This window comes from Pteronotus mesoamericanus, unplaced genomic scaffold (assembly GCF_021234165.1).
Source record: "Pteronotus mesoamericanus isolate MK-2021 breed Mesoamerican mustached bat unplaced genomic scaffold, CSHL_Meso_final contig_20, whole genome shotgun sequence".
NCBI classification, from domain to species: domain Eukaryota; kingdom Metazoa; phylum Chordata; class Mammalia; order Chiroptera; family Mormoopidae; genus Pteronotus; species Pteronotus mesoamericanus.
The window spans coordinates 70,478,327-70,499,913 of NW_026555085.1; the positions used below are offsets into that span (position 1 = coordinate 70,478,327).

The 21,587-nt window shown below is 38.4% G+C and overlaps 1 protein-coding gene across 1 annotated transcript in view; it reads left to right on the forward strand.

Moving 5' to 3' along the window:
• The window catches only part of SLC35F1 (solute carrier family 35 member F1), a 357,318-nt gene that overhangs the window by 318,498 nt on the left and 17,233 nt on the right, over positions 1–21,587 (forward strand). Inside the window, exon 7 of the mRNA XM_054569875.1 lies at positions 4,649–4,803. Coding sequence (XP_054425850.1) covers positions 4,649–4,803 — 155 coding nt within the window. The remainder of the gene's footprint in view (positions 1–4,648; positions 4,804–21,587) is intronic.

Sequence of the window (21,587 nt, forward strand, 5' to 3'; positions counted from 1 at the left end):
GCCTCCTCCCATGCTTTTCTCCTTCCAATCCCTTCTCTGCACAGTAGCCAGTCATTTTTTTAAAAAAATGCATTGCAATAGATCAGCTATTAGCCACCTATTACTTACTCCTCAAAGGCTTCTTTTTTTCCCTTTTTAAAAATATATTTTATTGGTTATGCTATTACAGTTGTCCCAATTTTTCTTTCTTTGCCCCCCTCTGCCTGGTACCCCCATTCCCTCCAGCAATCCCCTCCTTAGTCCATGTCCATGGGTCATGCATACAAGTTCTTTGGCTCCTCCATTTCCTATACTATTCTTAACCTCCTCTTGTCTATTTTGTACCTACCAATTATGCTTCTTAATCCATCACCTTTTCTCCCATTCTTTCCTTTATCCCTCCCAGCTGATAACCCTCCCAATGATCTCCATGTCTATGATTTTGTTTCTGTTCTGCTTGTTTGCTTGGCTTGTTTTTTTTTAGATTCAGTTGTTGATAGTTGTGAATTTGTTGCCATTTTAATGTTCATAGTTTTGATCTTCTTTTCCTTAAATAAGTCTCTTTAACATTTCATGTAATAATGGCTTGGTGATGATGAACTCCTTTAGCTTTACCTTGTCTGGGATGCCCTTTATCTGTCCTTCCATTCTAAATGAGGGCTTTGCAGGATAGAGTAATCTAGGCTGTAGGTCCTTGCTTTTCATCACTTTGAATACCTCTTGCCAGTCCCTTCTTGCCTGCAAAGTTTCTTTTGAGAAATCAGCTGACAGTCTTATGCAAACTCCTTTGTAGGTAACTTTCTGCTTTTTTCTTGCTGTTTTTAAGGTTCTCTCTATATCTTTAAACTTCAGCATTTTAATTATCATGTCTCTTTGAGTGGTCCTCTTCGGGTCCAATTTGTTTGGGACTCTGTGCTTCCTGGACTTATATGTCTATTTCCTTTGCCAAGTTAAGGAGGTTTTCTTTCATTATTTTTTCAAATAAGTTTTCAGTTTCTTGCTCTTCCTCTTCTCCTTCTGGCACCCCTATGATTCAGATGTTAGCACTTTTGGAGGTGTCCCAGAGATTCCTTATACTATCCTCATTTTTTTTTGAATTCTTGTTCTTCATTCTGTTCTGGTTGAATGTTTATTTATTCTTTACGTTTCAAATTGTTGATTTGAATCCTGGCTTCGTCCCCTCCATTGTTGGTTCCCTGTAGATTTTTCTTTATTTCGTTTTGTGTAACCTTCATGTCTGCCTGGGTCTTTTTTATGTTGTTGCCATACTCAATGAGTTCTTTGAGCATCCTGAGCACCAATGTTTTGAACTCTGCATCTGACAGATTGCTTATCTCCATTTCATGTAGTTCTTTTTTCTGGGGTTTTGTTCTGTTCTTTCATTTGGGAACCTATTTTTTTGTCTCCTCAATTTGGCAGCCTGCCTGTGCTTGTTTCTATGTATCAGATAGTGCTGCTTTGACTCCCTGTCTTAATAGCATGGCCTATTGTAAAAAGGGCACCTGTAAATTGTATGGGGCAGAGGCTTATGTAACTGCCAGGGTGTGGCAACCTGCTTCACTACTTTGTGGATCTCTGTGATGGGAGGGCTTAGAAAGGGGACAATGCTGCTGCCTGGTTTTTGGAGGTTTGCCCAGCACTCACCCTGTTTTCAGTCACTTCCTTTACTCCCTGTATGCAACTGGAGCCCTTCCAGCTGTTACACTGGTGCTGGATCCCAGAGAAGATAGGTTTGCATTCATTCTAAGTCTGTGCTGGCCCTTTAAGTAGAGTCTCTTGAAAATCTGGCAGTTTCTTCTGCCACCCCAAACCCCACTGGTTTTTACAGCTAGAAGTTATGGGAATTTATCCTCCTGGCACTGGAACCCTGGGCTGTGTGGTCTGGTTTGAGGCTGGGATTGCTGGCTCCCAAGGCATCCCTCCCAATTTTTACCCACCATATGTGAATGTGAAACTGCCTATTCTGCCACCCCCATCTCTCCATGCCACACCACATCTCTGCACCTCCTACCCAACTGGATGAATGTGGCTTCTTTAAATCATTGGTTGTCTGACTTCCATACAGTTCGATTTTCTGATGGTTCTATGTGGCATTTGTTTTTAGATATAGTTGTAATTCTTTCTGTGGTTGCTTGAGGAGGCGAAGCACATTTTCTTATGCCTCCCTCTTGACCGAAAGTTTGGCTTACGACTAAAATAAGATATCAGTTTCTTTCCAAGACATACAAGGTCCTGCATAATTCATCCCTTGCCTAATTTTCCAACCTCAGTTCTTATCACTGCCCTATTCAGTTCATTCTGCTTAGCTATTCTGTCCTGTGGCAGCTCCTATAATACATCAGGCCCTGTTCCTTCCGAGGCTCTTTGCATTTGCAGATCTCCCTGCCTAAAACATTCTTCCCCTGGCACCTCCCATGGCAAGGTCGTTTTAGTCCTTCAGCCATCAAGGTAAATGCCACCTCCACAGAGAAGCCTTACCTAGCCATGCTTCCCAAGGCAGGCCTCCTACCATTCACTGTAAGGAACCCTTTTCTTCCTTCACAGCACTAGTACCAACTTGAAGCCTCTTGTCTTTCCTGTTTTCCACGGCACTGCTAGCCCATAACAGAGTGCTCAGGGCAGAGCAAGTATAATTGAGTGAATATAAAACATCAGAGCTAATATGTGAGCACCCGTGGTGTGCTAGGTAATGTAATAGAAGAGTAGGATTCTGGAACTTTCTATCCCAGTCATGTAAAATCTAAGTCAATAGTGATGCTATAAATAAATAAATTTTTAAAAGACTTTGGTGCCTGGATTGTGTTTGAGTCATTTGATTATTTTTAGTGAATTAATTTAAGGATATATCTTACTGCCTGTCCCAGATTCCTTAAAAGAATACTGAATTAATTTTTATGTTTTTTAATGTATTGATTGTAGGTTATTTAGTATTACATGTTTAGTACCTTGGTTAAAAGGCAAATGAATAATAGGTAGCAAGAAACCCAAGTATAGGAAAATTGACCGTTTTTAGAGAAGTAAGCTTCTGCTGGAGAGTCAAAAGCCATCTGATATTACAAGGACAGAAAATCCACCAGAGGACTCACACTTGATGGACCCAGAAAGTGGTTACTCCAGTTTCCTCCTGGGGCACTTCCACCACACTAGAGGGGGCTGTTGCACTAAGTTTGCTTACTGGTCAAAGCAATTTTGTATATAGATGTGGCTTTCCTAAAACTTAATATCAGAATGATGACTTATACCCTTAAATATTTTTCATATGGGAAAAACAAATTTTTTTATGGAGGAGTCACTGGTCTCCATAGTAATAGGGGCTGGATGTCCAGTACCTACCAAATCTTCGAAAATTCACAGGATTCAAGGAAGCAATCTGCCTGAGGCCCACCGTAGACACTTTATTTCAAGGATGCCTTTGGAAAGGTTGCTTACTTTTATTATATTATAGAACCCAAAGATCCACAAAATTGTATTATTTATGCTTATTCTATGCCTTATTCTTTCAAGGTAGAGAAATGAGCATTATTTTTCTACACTTGTGTGATATCAACATCTATGAAAAAAATAAACCAAACTATAGGTTTAGATCCAACAAAACTGTACACTTATGGAATTAGTGTTAACAATTGTGTATCTAGTTATAATTAGAGAAAGAGAGAGAGATTTAGAGGATGAGAGACTGGATGACTATATAACATTTTAAGGACATTTTTTTCTTTTTTATCTTTCTCTTTTGCACAACTTAATTGTTTGATGGTCTGAAAAGCAGTTACCTATTTATTTATAAAACAGCTGAACTTGCATGTGAGAGCTCATGGCATGCTAGGAAAGGTGCCAAAGGAATAGATCTCTGTGTGTTGGCGGTAGGGCTGAGCAGGATTCGCAAATCTGGAAGATCATCTTGTGCTAAGAGCAATGAGGTTGTCTTCCCAAGGACACATGGTTAAGATCCCAATTCAGTACTCTGACTTAGTCCTGATCTCTTTGACAGCTGAGCTCTTCAACTGAACAATACATGATACCAAACAATTTTGTTTCTGTTTTGCAAATAAAAACTAAGTGGAACCTAATCAACAAAACAAATGAGTAAAATAAAACCAGAGGCTTGGAAATAAAGAACAGATGATGACCAGAGAGGGGAGGAGAGGGGAATAACGGCAGAATAAAAAGGGGAAGGGGCAAGCAAAAGAACACAAATAGAGGACTCATGGGAATGGACCATGCATGGGATTGACCGTGGGAGTCGGGGAGACGGGGTAGGGGAGAGCAATGGGGAAAAAGACGAGACAACTGTAACTGAACAACAATAAATTTCAAAAAAAACAACAATTAAGGTGAAAAAAGTTTGGCAGGGATAGTAAAAGTTAATTACCACACAATTGAGAATTCAGAAGGCTTGACCCCACGTTCTGACTGTAGCCACCAAGAGCCACTCCCTCCTGGAAGTGAAATATCAGCTATGTAAGTGAGAGGCAGAAAGTTTATATATATTTTTTACTTTTTATGTTTTAGCTATGTATTACCCACTAATAAACATCAGTTAAGGGAGTGAAAGAAAAATTCCCTTCTCTGAATGATCAGTGGTGTGCACGGTCCCCCTTCTCTCACCCACTGTGGACACGAAGAGGCCCTGGAGGAGGCTATGATGTTGCCTCTCTTTCCTCTCCCCCAGGCCTGCTCTACGTCGGCTTTACCGCCTGCATGTTTGGTCTCTACAGCTTCATGCCAGTCGTCATAAAGAAAACCAGCGCCACTTCAGTCAACCTCTCCCTGCTCACAGCAGATTTGTACAGCTTGTTCTGTGGATTGTTTCTCTTCCACTACAAGGTAAGTTGAGTCAGTGCTCCTTTGAGAAGACACTTGGTAGGGAATCAGCCTGCCAGGGCATATAGGTAGGACTACCCTGATGTGGAATGGCCTGATTTGGGGTAGAAAGATAGGAACGGAACTATGTACCAACTCCTGTGATATGGATATTTACATTTCAACTATGAGACAGAGACAACACTTTGTCATGACAGACCAGTAACTACAGACAATTGATACTGAAAAATGAGATACTACCATAGAGGAAAGAGCTTTCAGTAATGGTGAACAGTTTTTTCTGACACCATTCAGCCCAGAAGCACCTCTTTGTTCAGCATAAAGGAAGATTTGTACAATTTCCAAACTATAACTGCAAAGCGGATTCTGCCAAAGGCAGTGGACAAAAGACATAGTTCCTGTGGCTTCTGTTCTGCAGATATTTTCAAATCTGCAAATATGAATGGAAAATATTAATGCATTTGAAATGCAGTTGCCCGTTGAACAACATGGGTTTGAACTGTGCAAACCCCTTATACACAGATTTTTTTGAATAAATACATATAGTATATAATGTATTTTCTCTTCCTTATGGTTTCCTTAATAACACTTTCTTTTCTCTGGCTTACTTTATTATAAAAATCAGTATATAACATAAATAAATAACATTACAAAATATGTGTTAATTAACTGTTTATGTTATTGGTAAAGTGGGCTGTTAGTAGTTAAGTTTTGGGGGAGTCAAAGTTATAAATGGATTTTCAACTGTTTAGGAGATTGATACCCCTAATCCCTGTGTTGTTCAAGAGTCCACTGTAGTTTCTTTACTAAAAGATTGGGGTTTCAGTAAAGGAACACAAAGAGATATTGTAGAGTGTTTACAGTTATTATATCAGCCCTGAAGAAAAGAAAAAAACTATTCAGTCCAAAGATGGCAGTCTTTTTGAAGGCTACCCACATCTTAACACAAGGCAGGTTTGATTAATTGGGTGGCACATGGAGGTCACATATTGTCTTTTAAATGCTACACTTTCTGCAACTATTAACAATTGATTGGAATTTGTATTGAAAAGAGACCTGCTTGCCATTCCTTAACTAGTCCTGTAAGATAAGGGTCAATGGGAACTACAACCAGTATGGGAAAGGACAAGTATGGAATATCTAAACAGATGAGACCAAATTAAGACAGGCAAAATAAGAAGCAGAAGAGAAGAAACACTATTCTGCCCACTTCTAGCCACGTGTTCCACCAGTGGTTTTACTGTTCACATCACTGGCACAAGGGTGGCCGGCTGATGGGACATCTTGGTGGGTGGGCATCTTCAGCCAGGTCAAACCGGGCTTGGAGGTTCCCAGAAAAATGCGGAGTTGGGAGAAGTATGTACTTGAGAGGACCAGAGGCAAAGCGGCTAAAGTGAATAATCAGAAATGTGACTGAGAGAAGCCAAAGTCATAGCCAGAAAACAGACTGAAAAGGGGGGACAAGAGTAGAAAAGAGGTCACAAACAAGCTAGCATCTGGGAGGACCGGAAGCATGTCTGAAACCCAAGAGGTAGAGAAAGCTGCTATGGTGGTAGACCTGAATAAAGTGCTCACTTCCTATTTTATATGGACCCTGTGCCCAGCGTGGTGACTAAAGTGACAGTTTAAAGGAACTGTCTAGGACAGGAAAATGTTTATACATTGTATGTGTGTGTGCGTGTGTATGTGTATTTTTTTTTTTTGCTTTCATAGTGCAACCTGTGTTCCCTGATTACATACTAGTTGTCCTAAGAGTAAAAAGTAAAGTCACAATATGTTCTCATGCTTCCCGCAGCCACAGAGCTGGGACACCCTGCTTCCTTTACAGTCCCTCCTCATACACACCCAGTTATTTTCCAGAGACCCGGAACCATGTAGCTGTGGTCTCGTCAATACAGCACAGTAGCACCATTTTTCTTCTCTTCTCTGAAGCTAAGCATCCACATTTAGTTCATTCCTAAAGCATGAGTTCAATTCTCAGCAATTATTCCTTTAATTGTCTTTCTAAGCTCCAGAACTAGAAGAATCCTTTAAACCTTCCTTAAGGAAAGAGGAGTAAAATCTACTATTCTGACTGAGGATTGCGGTCCCTTCATGGGCAGATCTGAACCTGGTCTACCCAAGACCAGGGCAGGTCCCGTCCAGCTCTTAGTGTCCCTTACAGCAGTGTTCCTGAAAATCTAGTTTCACCAGGGACACTTGCTAAAAATGCATATTTATGGGCCACACCTCTGAGCCATAGAATCAGTATCAGGGCGCACGTCTGAGGACATTTGCATTATTAACTGGCTCCCCTGTGAGGCCGCTGCTATCTGAACGTGAGAGCAAATACCTGACAGATGTGCCTGAACAGTGCTCATGTCTGTCTATTTAAATGCATCACTCCTCAAACTTCCACTCACTTTTGATGAAAACTGGGGCTCACCGCATTTGCACCCATCAGATAACAAAGAAGGCTGATGAACCAGGTAAAGTCCAATGCTCTGCCATCCATTTTCAAACATCATTTGCATGTTACTACTTACCTAGGAGAAGTATCTTTGCTGAAGAGGAAGCCATGTAGTAAGTAACCCTCATCACGCCATCATAAGAAAAGCTGCAATATCTGAAAATTAAATCCTTGTATTCATCATTTTAGGTGTAATACATGTTTTTATTTATTTATTTTTAAATGTCAAAATCCATTATAAAATATTAAAAAATTTAAATCCATTATAAAGTCTCTGCAATGAAAACAACATGACACCAGCACAGAAATAATCAAGTAGATCAATGAAATATAATGAGCATTCTAGAAACAAACATATATATCTGTCTAACAATGTAATATATGATCAAATTGATATTTCAAATCAATGAGGAAAATAAGGCTTATTCAACAAGTAAGATGCATGGACCACTATTACTTGAAATAAAACAAATACAGAACCCTTTTTCACACATACAAAAAATATTCAGGTGAGTTAAAAATCAATATGTAAAATCTAAGGAGTTTTAGGAGAAAATTCAAAATAATATTTTCCTTACCCTGAAGTAAAATATTCAAACCCAGAAGCTATAAAGTAATATATTGACAATATGACTATATTAAACGTTTAAGACTATATAGTAATATAAATATTAAAAAATCTAAAGGACAAGTAATAGACTAGGAAAGTATTTGCAACACATCTAAAAAAGGGTTAAGAGTCTTTTTTTTATGGAAAAAATTCTACAAATATTCAATCAAAAAAAGGATAAAGAATACCAAAAAGTCATTTAAAGCTTTTTAAAAATAATAGAAATAGGCAAGAAATAGACAAAAACAGGTTTAGTTTCAACAAACAATAAAGTAACAATTAAAATAACACATCATTGCCACAATCAGATTAATAAGTATTGAAAATATTGGTAATATCAAGTATTGGTGACTGTGAAAAGAACTGGGTATTCATAGACTCTCTTTCTTCATCTTCTTAAATCGTCCCTTTAGCATATTTTGCAGTGTTGGTTTGGTGGAGGTGTATTCTTTTAGCCTTCTTTTGTCTGGGAAACTCCTTATTTCGCCTTCCATTTTAATTGAGAGCCTTGCTGAGTAGAGCAGCCTTGGTTGCAGGCCTTTGCTTTTCATGACTTGGAATATTTCTTGCCATTCCCTTCTGGCTTGGAGTGTTTCTGTTGAGAAGTCAGCTGCTAGCCGTACCAGGGCTCCCCTACATGTTACTACCCTTTTCTCCCTTACTTCCTTTAAGATTCTCTGTTTGTCTTTGATATTTGCCATTGTAATGAGGATGTGTGTTGGAGTGGGCCTCATTGGGTTCCTCTTGAATGGGACCCTCTGTGCTTCCTGGACTTGTGTGGCTTTTCCTCTCCTCAAATTAGAGAAGTTGTCCATCATGACTTTTTCAAACAGGCTCTCTCTCCCTTCCTCCTCTTCCCCTTCTGTGTCCCTATTATATGGATAGAATTACATTTCAGGTTGTCGCACATTACCCTCAACCTCTTCATTCTTTTTGAGTCTTTTTTCATTTTCTTGCTCTTTCTGGGAGCTTTTCACTACTTTGCCCTCCAGCTTGCTGATTTGATCCCCTCCTTCATCTAGCCTGCTTTTGATTCCTTCTACTGTGTTCTTCAATTCAGAAATTGTATTCTTCATTTCCTCTTATCTCTTATTGACAGTTTCTATGTCCTTTTTCATGCTAATATAGTTTGCAGTAAGTTCCTTGTAGTTTCCCTGTAGTTTTTTGTAATTCACTCTGAGCTCACTAAGCTCATTGAGCTTCCTTAGAACCATTGTTTTGAACTTAATATCTGATAGTTTACTTGCCTCTATTTCATTTAGTTCTCTTTCTGGGGATTCATTCTTTCCCTTCAACTGGGGAGTGTTTCTTTGTCTTCCCATTATTTGTGAGACACTTCTTTTTTGCTTCTGCTTCTTCAATTGATCTGTCTTGATTTCCTGACTTTGTGGTGTCAGATGTTTTTAATTTTTAAAGCAACATCTTTTTATTATACACGCGTACTTTATCCCTAGTTAAAAGATAAATTTCCTTAAGGTAAAAATTAGTTCAACACAATAGGTGTTCTCTTTTTAGTTAAAATTATTTCCTATAGTCATTTTTAGAATTAAATTTTCAAGATAATTGTTGGTTCACAAGCAGTTTTAAGAAATAACACAGATCTCACTGACCCTTTATCTGCTAGTGTCTTTGGAAGTACAAAAGTTTTAATTTTGATGAAGTCCAACTTATCTACCTGGTGATACTTTTAAAAAAATGAAAGGAACCAATTCCATCACACCACAGACTTCAGGCCACCAAGTTGTCCCTGGTGGTTTCCGACATTGCTTCTCTCCAGGGCTGCCTGGTAATGACAGCCAGTTGCCTGGCATTGTCTGCTCTCAGGGGACGGTTGAAAGCCACAGCCTATGGAAGGGAAGATGCCATTCAAAGGAGGGTGTGGGTAGCTATAGAAAGAGCATAGTGTGGAAGAGAGCTTAAGCTGGTAACCCTCAACCTTGGCCGTGCATTGGAACCCCCTGAAAAGTTTAAAAAGGAGTCATGCTTGGGTCCCACTCTTACTGATTCTGACTGAAGTGGTCTGTGGTGCAGCTTTAAATGACATATTTTTAAAGGCTTCCCTGCAGCCAGAATTGAGAGCCACCAGTTCAGACTTACTTTATGTGGCTGCAAGCAAGTTGAACTAACACCAAAGAATGAAAGGTTTAAGATTACAGCTAAATATAAAGAAACCTTGTTAACAATCAGTCATCTGAGAGTGGAATCGAGTGGAACTGTCTTAGGAGACCCCCTCACTGGAGGAGCATAATGAGCACGTGAGAGGGATGATTGAGGGGCCTCATTCTCCAGTATCGAGGAATAAACGGTGACCTCTAAGATCGCATTTGGCTTCACTACAGTCTGCAGTTGTAGTTTATTCTTTCACTTTATCATGATATCTTTACTCCAAACAACCTTCTGGTCTGGTTATAAATATCTGCAGGTTGCGAGGGCAGGGCAACTTGCTCACAGATGTTGCTTACCGAGGCAGAACTAAATGATTAAATGAAGCTCTCCTGCCCAACATTGATTATTTGCTTTTTCTCACTTTCCACCCTTGGAAAAAAATTCATTCCCTTCTCCACCCATCAGTCCACCGTCGGCAGCCTCTCTGCCTCTGTGCTGATGGCCCTGCTGACGGGGCAATACAGCCCCACGTCTTGGAAAAGCAAATGACCCACTTCTGAAATAGACTATCTGCACAGTATAGTGCTGCTGCAAACTCTAATTTTACAAGACTTTTGAGAAGTGCTTACTTATTTCTGTTCTTTATTACCTGCCAACAGTGTTGAGTCCAGAACAGTAAATCTATTGCAATCCATGGAAATTGCAGGAAATAAGCTTTACTGGGCCTCAGCAACCTCCAAAAACCAACCCAGGAAGAGATTTACATGGCAGCTTTTCAGTTTGGTGGTGTGTTGGCTTTTCAAGGTCAGAGCTTAATCGGTTATAAACTCTATCTTTTTATATTTATTGTACAAACAAGGACACTTTTGAAATTGAAAGGGTATGCATTTACTGTGGCTGCTGTAACAAATTACCACATACGTAGTGGCTTAAAACAAGACAAATTCATTACCACCCAGTTCTAGAGGTCAGAAGTCTTGCTGATCTAAAATCAAGTGTCAGCAGAGCTGTGTGACTTCTGAAGGCTCTAGGGAAGATCTGTTTCCTTACCTTTTCAAATTTCTGGAGGCTTCCTACATTCCTTGGCTCCTGGCTGCTTCCTCTGTCTTCAAAGCCAGCAGTAGAGCACATCTTCCAATCCGACTCTGCCATTCTGCTTCCCTTGTGTGATTGGCTATACGGGACCCATCCAGATAATTCAGAATAATCTCCCCCTCTCAAAATCCTTAATTTAATCCCATCTTCAAAATCCCTTTTACTGTGTAAGATAACATACTCTCAGGTGCCAGGGATTAGGATGTGACTATCTTCAGGGGGTCATTACTCTGCTTACCACAGGAGGACTATTAATTACAACAGAACAAATAAGGGTGCATTGGCTCCAAGTCAAACTAGCTGGGGTGTGTGGTTGTGTTCTTTAGAAGCCCCAGCGGGGCAATGAAGACACAGGCTCCACCCACAGACACTGTGCTCTGTTGAATTTCTCAATTGATTTTTAAAGTAGTTCTGGTTACCTGCTAAGATGTGACTTTAACGAAGAAAACACTAAATTATGTGGGAAGAAAATGAATTCCGTGGGAAGACTACTTCAGTATCTGCAGTGTGAAGTATAAATTCAAGCAACGTAATGTGGGGGCGGGGGGGAGGCATGGACCATGAAATCAAAGGAGCCTAGACTTCAACAGTGGCTTCTGTTTTTTGATCCTTTGAGTACTTTGGACAAGTTTTTTACTCTCTCTGAACTTTAAGGTTTTGACTAATGAAACTTGCCTTATGGAGGTCTTGAAGGGATTCGAGAATTTGTAAGTGGTGACCAATAATGATGCATTTCTCTGATTTAATGTGTGGTTCAGGGTTACTAATCACTGTCCCCATTTTTAGGATATGAATCTTCTTTGGTTTTGTTACTAGATGTAGCTTTTAACAATTTTATGTGAGTTTTCTCATAGTTCTTGTTTGAAAAGGCAAAAACAGATTTTACATATGACAATTTAGGAAGTATTAATTATATCAGTCATTTTCAACTGAATTCTTTGATTCCTTCATTGCCATGGGAATCAAAGATAAATATTAATATTGCTACAGAATTGCTGCAGTTAAAATTGAGAGTAATTTCATAAGAAAAGATTTTTTTTTTACCGATTTATCAAAATAAACAAGAAAATGATAGAGGAAAAAAATGAACAAATCCTCTTAAACACTCTGCTTAAGCCACTGGTTTCCATAGTTCCCCACACTGACGAGCTGGAAACCAGAGAGCCTATTAGGACTACAATATTTTGGGGAAGTAAGGGCTCCATAAATTTATAATCTTATGTCAGGAAAATGTTTTTATTATCCATATATTCACTATTTTTAAAAAAGCAGAAAACAGGATTTTAAAATCACTTGTCCAGGAAGGCTACTTCAACTATCCTGGGTAATGTGGTTCACATGAATTTTTTAGAATCTCATCTGAATATGTTCATTAGAAAACATTTTGCATATTTTTATCATTGCTGTGAGTTTTTTTTGACGAACAGTCAGAAAAGTTTCTTACATTATCAGCTGGCTATTCTAATAATCAAGATTATGTCCTGTGAAGACAGCTTCCACCCAGACCCTCTCTGTCAGCCACTAAAAATTATGTCCCACATGTGCCTGTTTCTCTTACTGGTGGTGTTTTTGTTGTTCTTGTTTTCATTATGAGATTTGGCAAGAAAAGTTTAATAACTCTGGATGTGGGGCTAATTTAATAATACATTATTATGCACTAAATTTAAAAGAAACTCACCCATCAAATATTTATTCTATGCCTGCTATGTGCCAGGTACTGTTTTGGTGCTTAACTCTATTTATAAACAAAGAGGGCAAGAACACCAAAGTGGATTAATGCAAAGGATGAGATCCCAAACCATTGCAACATGAATTGACCAGCAATCTGAAGCATCCTTACCATCTGAATGCCGATGCCAGGGAGTCTTCAGAGATTGCATGATGAGTGAAATATTTATTAGCCATGAATTAGAATCTGGAACCAGACAGCTGCATTGATCCTCTGTGGCAGTGAGCAATTTCGGTAATGGAACTGCACTTGAAAAGCCAGGGCAGGCAGCAGATGAGCATAAGAGCAACACTATACACCTAATTTATAAAAGTACTCCCATAAGTAGCCTGTTATATTTCTTTTTGTAAGAATTACACCTTAAAAGGCTATGAATTTTAAGTTCATAATATCTAAATATGATTATAAATGGGTGATTTTTAAATTAATACCCAGCTTTTATGACTCTTGCTATTTGCTATTTTTCAAACTATCACTGGTGAGAAGAGTAGTAGGGAAACTGGCATTGCTGAGGCCCCAGAGCATCTCACATGGAGCGCCAAGGTGACGGCGCAGCAGCTGCAAACCTTCTTCATCTCCCGGTGCACGGACACTCATTACCAAAATTCTGCGGCACACCAAAAAATACATTTTGCACATCTGGCAAAAAAAAAAAAAACATAGGTATAATTTTGATTCATTCACACCAGACGGCTATTCTTGTGTTGACGGTTGTCATTTTTTTATTTCACAATCTAAGGGAAAAGAGGTCAGTGCCCCTGACTAAATGGTCAAGTACCTCATGCTTTAAAAATTCTCATGGCACACATGGTGAAAATCGCTGTGATAGAGCAATGAATCTTTGAACTTGGTTTCCCCAGTCTGGAAACTCAGCACAGTGTCTTGGGAGGTTTCCATCTTGCTGAATTACGAAGGGTCAGTGTTACTAGCTTCCACAGGTGGGAGGGAATGCCTCCTGTGCAGCCATTTGGGAACCCAGGTTCCTTCCATCCTGCAACTCCGTCGTCCTCTAGGGCAGGGATCAATAAACTATGACTGTGAACCAGCACCCTGTTTTTGTAGATACAGTTTTATTGGCACACGGCCATGCCCATCTCTTTTTGTATTATCCATGACTGCTTTTGCCTTACAGTGCACTAAATAGCTGTGACATTGTGTGGCCCACAAGCCTGAAATATTTACTAGCTAGCCCTTTAAGAAAAAATTTGGGCAATCTCTGGGCAAGGCCCTCCGAATTCTCTGCATGGCTCTCTGAGAGAGCTCAGAGGCTTTCATGGCTGGATCTAGACTGGCCTCCATAGCCCCCTCCCCATTGTATTGGTCAGAACTCAGTCACGTAGCCACACCTAACTGAAGAAAGGCTGAGAAATGCAGTTAAGCTCTTTGTGCAGAAAGAAAAGAAAATAGATTTAGTTGAGGGGGAGAGGGGGAAAGCTAGTCTCTGCCACATTAGCAATTTCCATGTATCAGAAATTTTGGAAGGATTACAGAAACTGAGGACAAATTTTAAGGCAAGTCTAGAATTATAACCAGAAGTCAAAATTCCTTCTATATGAATCTATTCATGAACTCCACATCACAAACAGATATTTTGGACTTACATCAGGACAAGCGGTAAGGAAAAAGGGAATGAGATACCAGTGTTGCAGGAGTTTCAAATGGAAAGGCTTGCGGTGGGACCGGGCTGTGGCAGGGGAAAACCAGCACGTTGAAGAAGTAGGGGAATGCACGTGTTTGTCATCAGGGAGCACAGCCTGGCACACTCGGACACATCATTTTGTCAGCAGTTCCATATCAATCCCTCTACCATGAACCAGAATATTAACGGCCCAGGCTCACAGAAATAAGAAAATCAGTTCGCTAAGGTAAAGAGCAAAGGTTGGCTCAAACATTAAAGCATGAAGCAGAGCCATCGCCCTACATTCTACGGGGGCTACCACAGATGGGAGATTTTGTTTCAAATCTATATCTAAAGTCTTGAGAGTTTTTATTTAATCCCTCCTATGAAAGATAATACTATCTCTCCCCCACATCCTGATTTCTGTTGTACTGTTTTTATATTATCAATTATTTTAATAGTTAATTTCTATCAATATAATCTCTATGGCATTTAAGCCACATTTCTATACTTATTACGTTTGCTAAACCACCAGTCTCTGAAATGCTCTTCTCTTCTGAATTCTTTCTTTTGATTTTTCTCTCAATTGGCTGGATTTCATTATTCTTGGTATTGTCAGGAAGCAAGGCAGTTATGTATGGCTGTCCACAATGCAGTCTGTCCATTTATAGGGAATATTTTCTAGCAGATGGTAGTCAAGCACCTTGAAGAAGGGGAGACTTTATAATCACTGCAAAAGTGCCATTGGGCTAGTGGTGGGTCTTTTCAGGGAGTGTTCCTAGGGGCTATATATTCCAAGTCTTTACTTTCTTGAAAATATTTCTTATATTTGTATTCAAAGGATAACTCTCCTGGGTCACATTTTATTTTCCTCAGAACTTTATAGCTACTGTTTGTTTTTTTTTTAATTGAGCACCTGGTTCTTTTAAATCTAATGAGTGACTGGATTTTATCATTAAGTAATTTGGGTGGTTTTTCCCCCTCAAAAGAACCCACAAGAGTCCTATCTCTGGGTTCTTTTGGTTTGAGAATATCTTTGATGCCTTTACACTTGTAGGTTTGTTTGGTCTATGACCCATTCCACCACCTGGAGTACAGTTTCTTGGAAACCTTGAATGGCTTGCTCCCCCAGCTCCCCACAGAGCCCCAGAAAATGACAAGCCTCATTGTCCCCCTGCCTCCTTGAGAGTTGGAAGAAGCGGGAAGGTTTCTGTTCTTCAGAATGTTTCCTTGATTTCTTCCTGAGATAATCACCATTTAATCAATTCTCTCTAAACCGGAGAGAGATCTGAAAGTATAGTCCCCAACATGTGAGCACGAGGCCAAGGGCAGGCAGGAGGGCAAAGCTGTCACAGGCCTGAGCCCGAGCTCCGACTCTGACCACCTGGGTGTGAGTTTCAGCTCACTGCCTACCAAGGGAACCCTAACATTTTTGTGCTGGAGGTCCCCCTGGGCAGTCTGGTGAAGCCTAGCGATCCCTTTCACAATGTTTTAAAATATCTAAAATAAAATACATAGCATGACAAAACAGGACAATTATGCATATTACAGTTATCAAAATATTTTAAAATTTGATGTAATAGTAATAAATCAAATCACAAGATGTAGAGGCACATCTGATAAGTACTGTCATTTCAAAGCAGCGGTGGGTGTAAGCAATATTGGAGAGATCTGCTGCAGTTGTAATGTGACATGAAAATATGTGATTTCTATTGGCAAAAATATCTAAGGCACTGCTAATATGGATGTAGGTCAGTGCTAACATTTATAATGAAGAAGTGCCAGATGTCAGTTAGAGGTTAGTAAAAATAAAAATCAGGGTTTCTCATCCAGTCCACCTTTAAATGAAAGGACTGGCTTTCTATAAGAACTAAGCTCCGGATGACAGGGGTCAAGCCTGTCTCTTCTCTGCTGGATCCCTGGTGTCTGGTACAGTGCCTGGCAGGATAGCTGTTCAGCAATTATTTATTCACTGGAAGGTTTATTTCTACAAGAGATATTTAAGGTTAAACTGCCATTTTCTAGGATGAAATGATCTAGGAATGTTCACATAAAAAGGAAAAAGCTTTCAAATGATGTGGATTCTTTGCTTCTCAAGTTGATGAAACCAGCTGAAAAGTAAAAAACTTAGATCCCACAATAGCAAGTCATTGTTTTGATTCATTCTTTGATTGAACAGATGGATAGCTTAGGGAACACCTCAAGGGAGCGTGAAAATTTGACAACCAGTTCAATGCCATAGTAATTATATACAGTGTCATGGAGGAATGGACAAACGGGAGAACTCACAAGAAGGGTTGAAAGTTTGCTAAGAAATTGATTCTATTTATAGAAAAAATAATATATTATATTCATATTTATTATTCATAAGTCTCCCACAGTAAAACTGTGAAATAAGTCATTTTAACATGCTATATTTTCATTAGTATATCTATGTTTGTTGATGTGTCCTCACCCACAAGGATCAGCAAACTGCTCTGTAAAAGACCAGATTATAAGTATGATAGACTTTACAAAAGGTCAATCTCTTTCACAAGTACTCAATTCTGCCATGGATATGGTTGTCTTCCAATAAAACTTTATTTAAAAAACATCCAGTTGCCAGATTTGTTAGTTTACAGACCCCTGATGTAGACTATAAATGTCCTTGCAAACTTTTTCCAAGTCTTCAGCACCAGAAAACAGTCATTTCCTCTACAAATTGTGTCATTAATAAAGCTGCTGAACAATGTATATAAAAAGTTACAAATTTCTTTGCATGTCAAGTGAGCACACATGTTTTCAAAGTTAATTGTAATAATTTGTACCAGTTTCAGAATAAATGTGGTATCTGCCCCCTATTTGAGTTCTTGGTGACACCTAAGGTCGTACCAGTATTTTTTTTATAAGGATGTCTGTGGCATGCATGCAATACAGTGAAATAAGCTCCGTTTATTGTTTTATTGTTTTCATTTTACATAAAGGAATGCAAACCAGTATTCTTGAGCTAAGATGTGAAAGAGAAGGGATATTAAAGCCATGGCTTACAAAGAAGGATGAAACAAAGGAATCTGGAGACAAGGAACACATTCTAAACTGATTTTATGCATAGAGCCAAAAGAAACAACAATATTAGATCTAAACAATTATCAAATTAACTTCCCCATAATCGCATGTGTCCAAAGAAAAGAAACCATAATACCCAGAACTAATTTGAGAGTAAAGAAGGTCCTTTCCAAGTGACAAATCTCTTTACAGTTTGGTGATGAGGATTAGTGGGTATATAGATAGTTATATGGAGAGAGACATATAGATGGTTATGGATATCAGTTCATGGTTGCCAAATTTAGGGGACACCTCTAGATTTTGATTTTTTTAAATGTGTTTGTATAATAGTAGCATAACCCAAATTTCATATCGTTTTAAGGGCTTAAGACATTAGATCATTTTATTTTTATAATAGGTAAAAAGCTTAATTTAAAAAGGAAAAAAGAAACCAACAATGCCATTGAATGTCACATTTTTAAAAGCACTCCATTTATTTCAAGGATCTTACAATATTATGGATATGTAATAATAATGATGTTGTAAGATTTTATTATAGAATAACCAAATATACGGGGCTCAAAAATGAGTGTTGAGGGCTATATTAGAGAAGATGGCAGCTATGTATCATGTACTGAACTTATTTTAAAAATATTGATCAGCTATTAAAATCATAATGTGATTTCTTCTTTGACTAGCTGCCACATCATGATATTCTTTGCAATACATTTCTTGTCCATTTATTTCACTTTTCTGTCTCTGCTGCCATCACCAGGTAAATGTAAGAGAAGAAAATAAAGGATTCCAATATGGTTGCAGGAGAGCTCATTTTTCATTTTGTCAAGGGGTTATCCCGTCCTGCAGCCATGACAATATTTTTTGGTGATCATTCATTACTATAAATTGAGGAAGGACAGCTTCTTACCTCATCAATAATCCATTAAGGTTGTTCCAAGACATGTTGAATTTAAGTTGAGTCCTTCCCCTGTGCAGTAGAAATATAGATTGCTGTTAGACGCTTGAACATAAGGAATGGAAAAAACAAATATATTATGTTGCAATGCAGTTAACTAAGCAGTTAGGAGATGGGTAAACAATTGGGTGGAGGGTCAAGGACTCTGAGTACTGTGACAGCTGTCATTACAAGATCCTGTGGTACCTCCTACTTTTCTCAGAGGTCAGTGTTGTTTCTTTTTTATATTTTATTGATTATGCTATTATGGTTCTCCCATTTTTTCCCCTCTATTCCCCTCCTCCCTGCACCATCCCTTCCCCCAGCATTCCCCTCTGCCTTAGTTCATGTCTATGGGTCGTACATATAAGTTCTGTGGCTTCTCCATTTCCTATACTATTCTTAACCTTCCCATGCCTATTTTGTACCTATTATTTATGCTGCTTATTCCCTGTACTTTTGCCCCCTTTCTTGCCCCTTCCCTTCCCCTCCGATCCCCATTTCCATGATTCTGTTCCTGTTCTAGCTATTTGCTTAGTTAGTGTATATTTTTGTTCTTTTTAGGTTCTTTTGTTGATAGTTGCAAGGTAGTTATCATTTTACTGCTCATAGTTTTTTATCTTTTTCTTTTTCTTAGATAAGTCCCTTTAACATTTTATATAGTAAGGGCTTGGTGATAATGAACTTCTTTAACTTGACCTTACCTGGGAAGCACTTTATTTGCCCTTCCATTCTAAATGATAGCTTTGCTGGATAGAGTAATCTTGGATGTAGGTCCTTGCTTTTCATGACTTTGAATATTTTTTTCCAGTCCCTTCGTGCCTGCAAGGTTTCTTTTGAGAAATCAGCTGATAGTCTTTTTGTTTGTTTCTTTGTTTTTGTTTTTTTAAATTTATAAATCATGTTTATTCTATTACGGTTGTCTCAATTTTCCCCCCTTTACTCCCCTCCACCCATCTCACCCCCACCCCCTGCTCACACAGCCAATTCCCACTCTATTGTCCATGTTCACGGGCCATTCATACATGTTCTTTGTCTAGTCCCTTCCCCTTCTTGTCACCAATGTCCTCTTTCCCCATCCCCTCTGGTCACTTCCAGTCTGCTCCATGTTTCCATGCCTGTGGTTTATTTTGTTCGTTAGTTTATTCTGTTGAATAGAATCTACTTATAGGTGAGATCATATGGTATTCGTCTTTCATTAACTGGCTTATTTCTCTTAGCTTAATATTCTCCAGTTCCATCCATGTTGTCACAAAAAGTAGGGTTCCATCTCCCTCTCTCTCTTTCTTTTTCTTTCTTTCTTTCTTTCTTTCTTTCTTTCTTTCTTTCTTTCTTTCTTTCTTTCTTTCTTTCTTCCATCCTTTCTTTCTTTCTTAAATGCAGATTGATTTTATTTATTTATTTTTAAATGTCAAAGTTAATTATAAAATATTAAAAAATTTAAAACTATTATAAAGTCTCAGCAATTAAACCAACACAGAAATAATCAAGATAATCAAGTAGATCAATGAAATAAAATGAGCATTCTTCAGACAAATGTATATATCTGTCTAACAATGTAATATTTGATTAAGCTGATATTTCAAATCAATGGGTAAAATAAGGCTTATTCAACAATTAAGGTGCATGGAACACTATTACTGGAAATAAAACAAATATAGAGCCCTATATCACACATTATACAGAAAAATTCTGGTGAGTTGATAATCAATATGTAGAATTCAAGGAGTTTTAGAAGAAACTTCAAAATAATATTTTTCTTACCCTGAAGTAAAATATTCAAACCCAGAAGCTATAAAGTAATATATAGACAATATGACTATATTAAACATTTAATACAGTAATATACATATAAAAACCATTAAAGGACAAGTAATAGAATAAATAAGTATTTGCAACACATCTAAAAAAGGGTTAATGGTTTGTTTTGTTTTTTTAGGGAAAAAAATTCTACAAATATTCAATCAAAAAATGGATAAAGAATACCAAAAAGTCATTTAAAGCTTTTTAAAAATAATAGAAATAGGCAAGAAATAGACAAAAACAGGTTTAGTTTCAACAAACAATAAAGTAACAATTAAAATAACACATCATTGCCACAATCAGATTAATAAGTATTGAAAATATTGGTAATATCAAGTATTGGTGACTGTGAAAGGAACTGGGTATTCATAGACTCTTTTTCTTCATCTTCTTAAAGCAGTCCTTTTAGCATATTTTGCAATGCTGGTTTGGCGGAGGTGTATTCTTTTAGCCACCTTTTGTCTGGGAAACTCCTTATTTCGCCTTCCATTTTAATTGAGAGCCTTGCCGAGTAGAGCAGCCTTGGTTGCGGGCCTTTGCTTTTCATGACTTGGAATATTTCTTGCCATTCCCTTCTGGCTTGGAGTGTTTCTGTTGAAAAGTCAGCTGCTAGCCATATCAGGGCTCTCCTATATGTTACTACCTTTTTCTCCCTTGCTGCCTTGAGGATTCTGTTTGTCTTTGATATTTACCATTGTAATGAGGATGTGTGTTGGAGTGGGCCTCATTGGGTTCCTCTTGAATGGGACCCTCTGTGCTTCCTGGACTTGTGTGGCTTTTCCTCTCCTCAAATTAGAGAAGTTGTCCATCATGACTTTTTCAAACAGGCTCTCTCTCCCTTCCTCCTCTTCCCCTTCTGTGTCCCTATTATATGGATATAATTACATTTCAGGTTGTCCCACATTACCCTCAACCTCTTCATTCTTTTTGAGTCTTTTTTCATTTTCTTACTCTTTCTGGGAGCTTTTCACTACTTTGCCCTCCAGCTTGCTGATTTGATCCCCCCCTTCATCTAGCCTGCTTTTGATTCCTTCTACTGTGTTCTTCAATTCAGAAATTGTATTCTTCATTTCCTCTTATCTCTTATTGACAGTTTCTATGTCCTTTTTCATGCTGATATAGTTTGCCGTAAGTTTCTCCTAGTTTCCCTGCAGGTTTTGGTAGTTCACTCTGAGTTCACTGAACTCATTGAGCTTTCTTAGAACCATTGTTGGAAATCAATATCTGATAGTTTGCTGGTTTACTTGCCTCTATTTCATTTAGTTCTCTTTCTGGGGATTCCTGCTTTCCCTTCAACTGGGGAGTGTTTCTTTGTCTTTCCATTATTTGTGAGACTCTTTTGCTTCTGCTTCTTAAGTTGCTCTGTCCTGATTTCCTGACTTTGTGGTGTGAACTTCTATG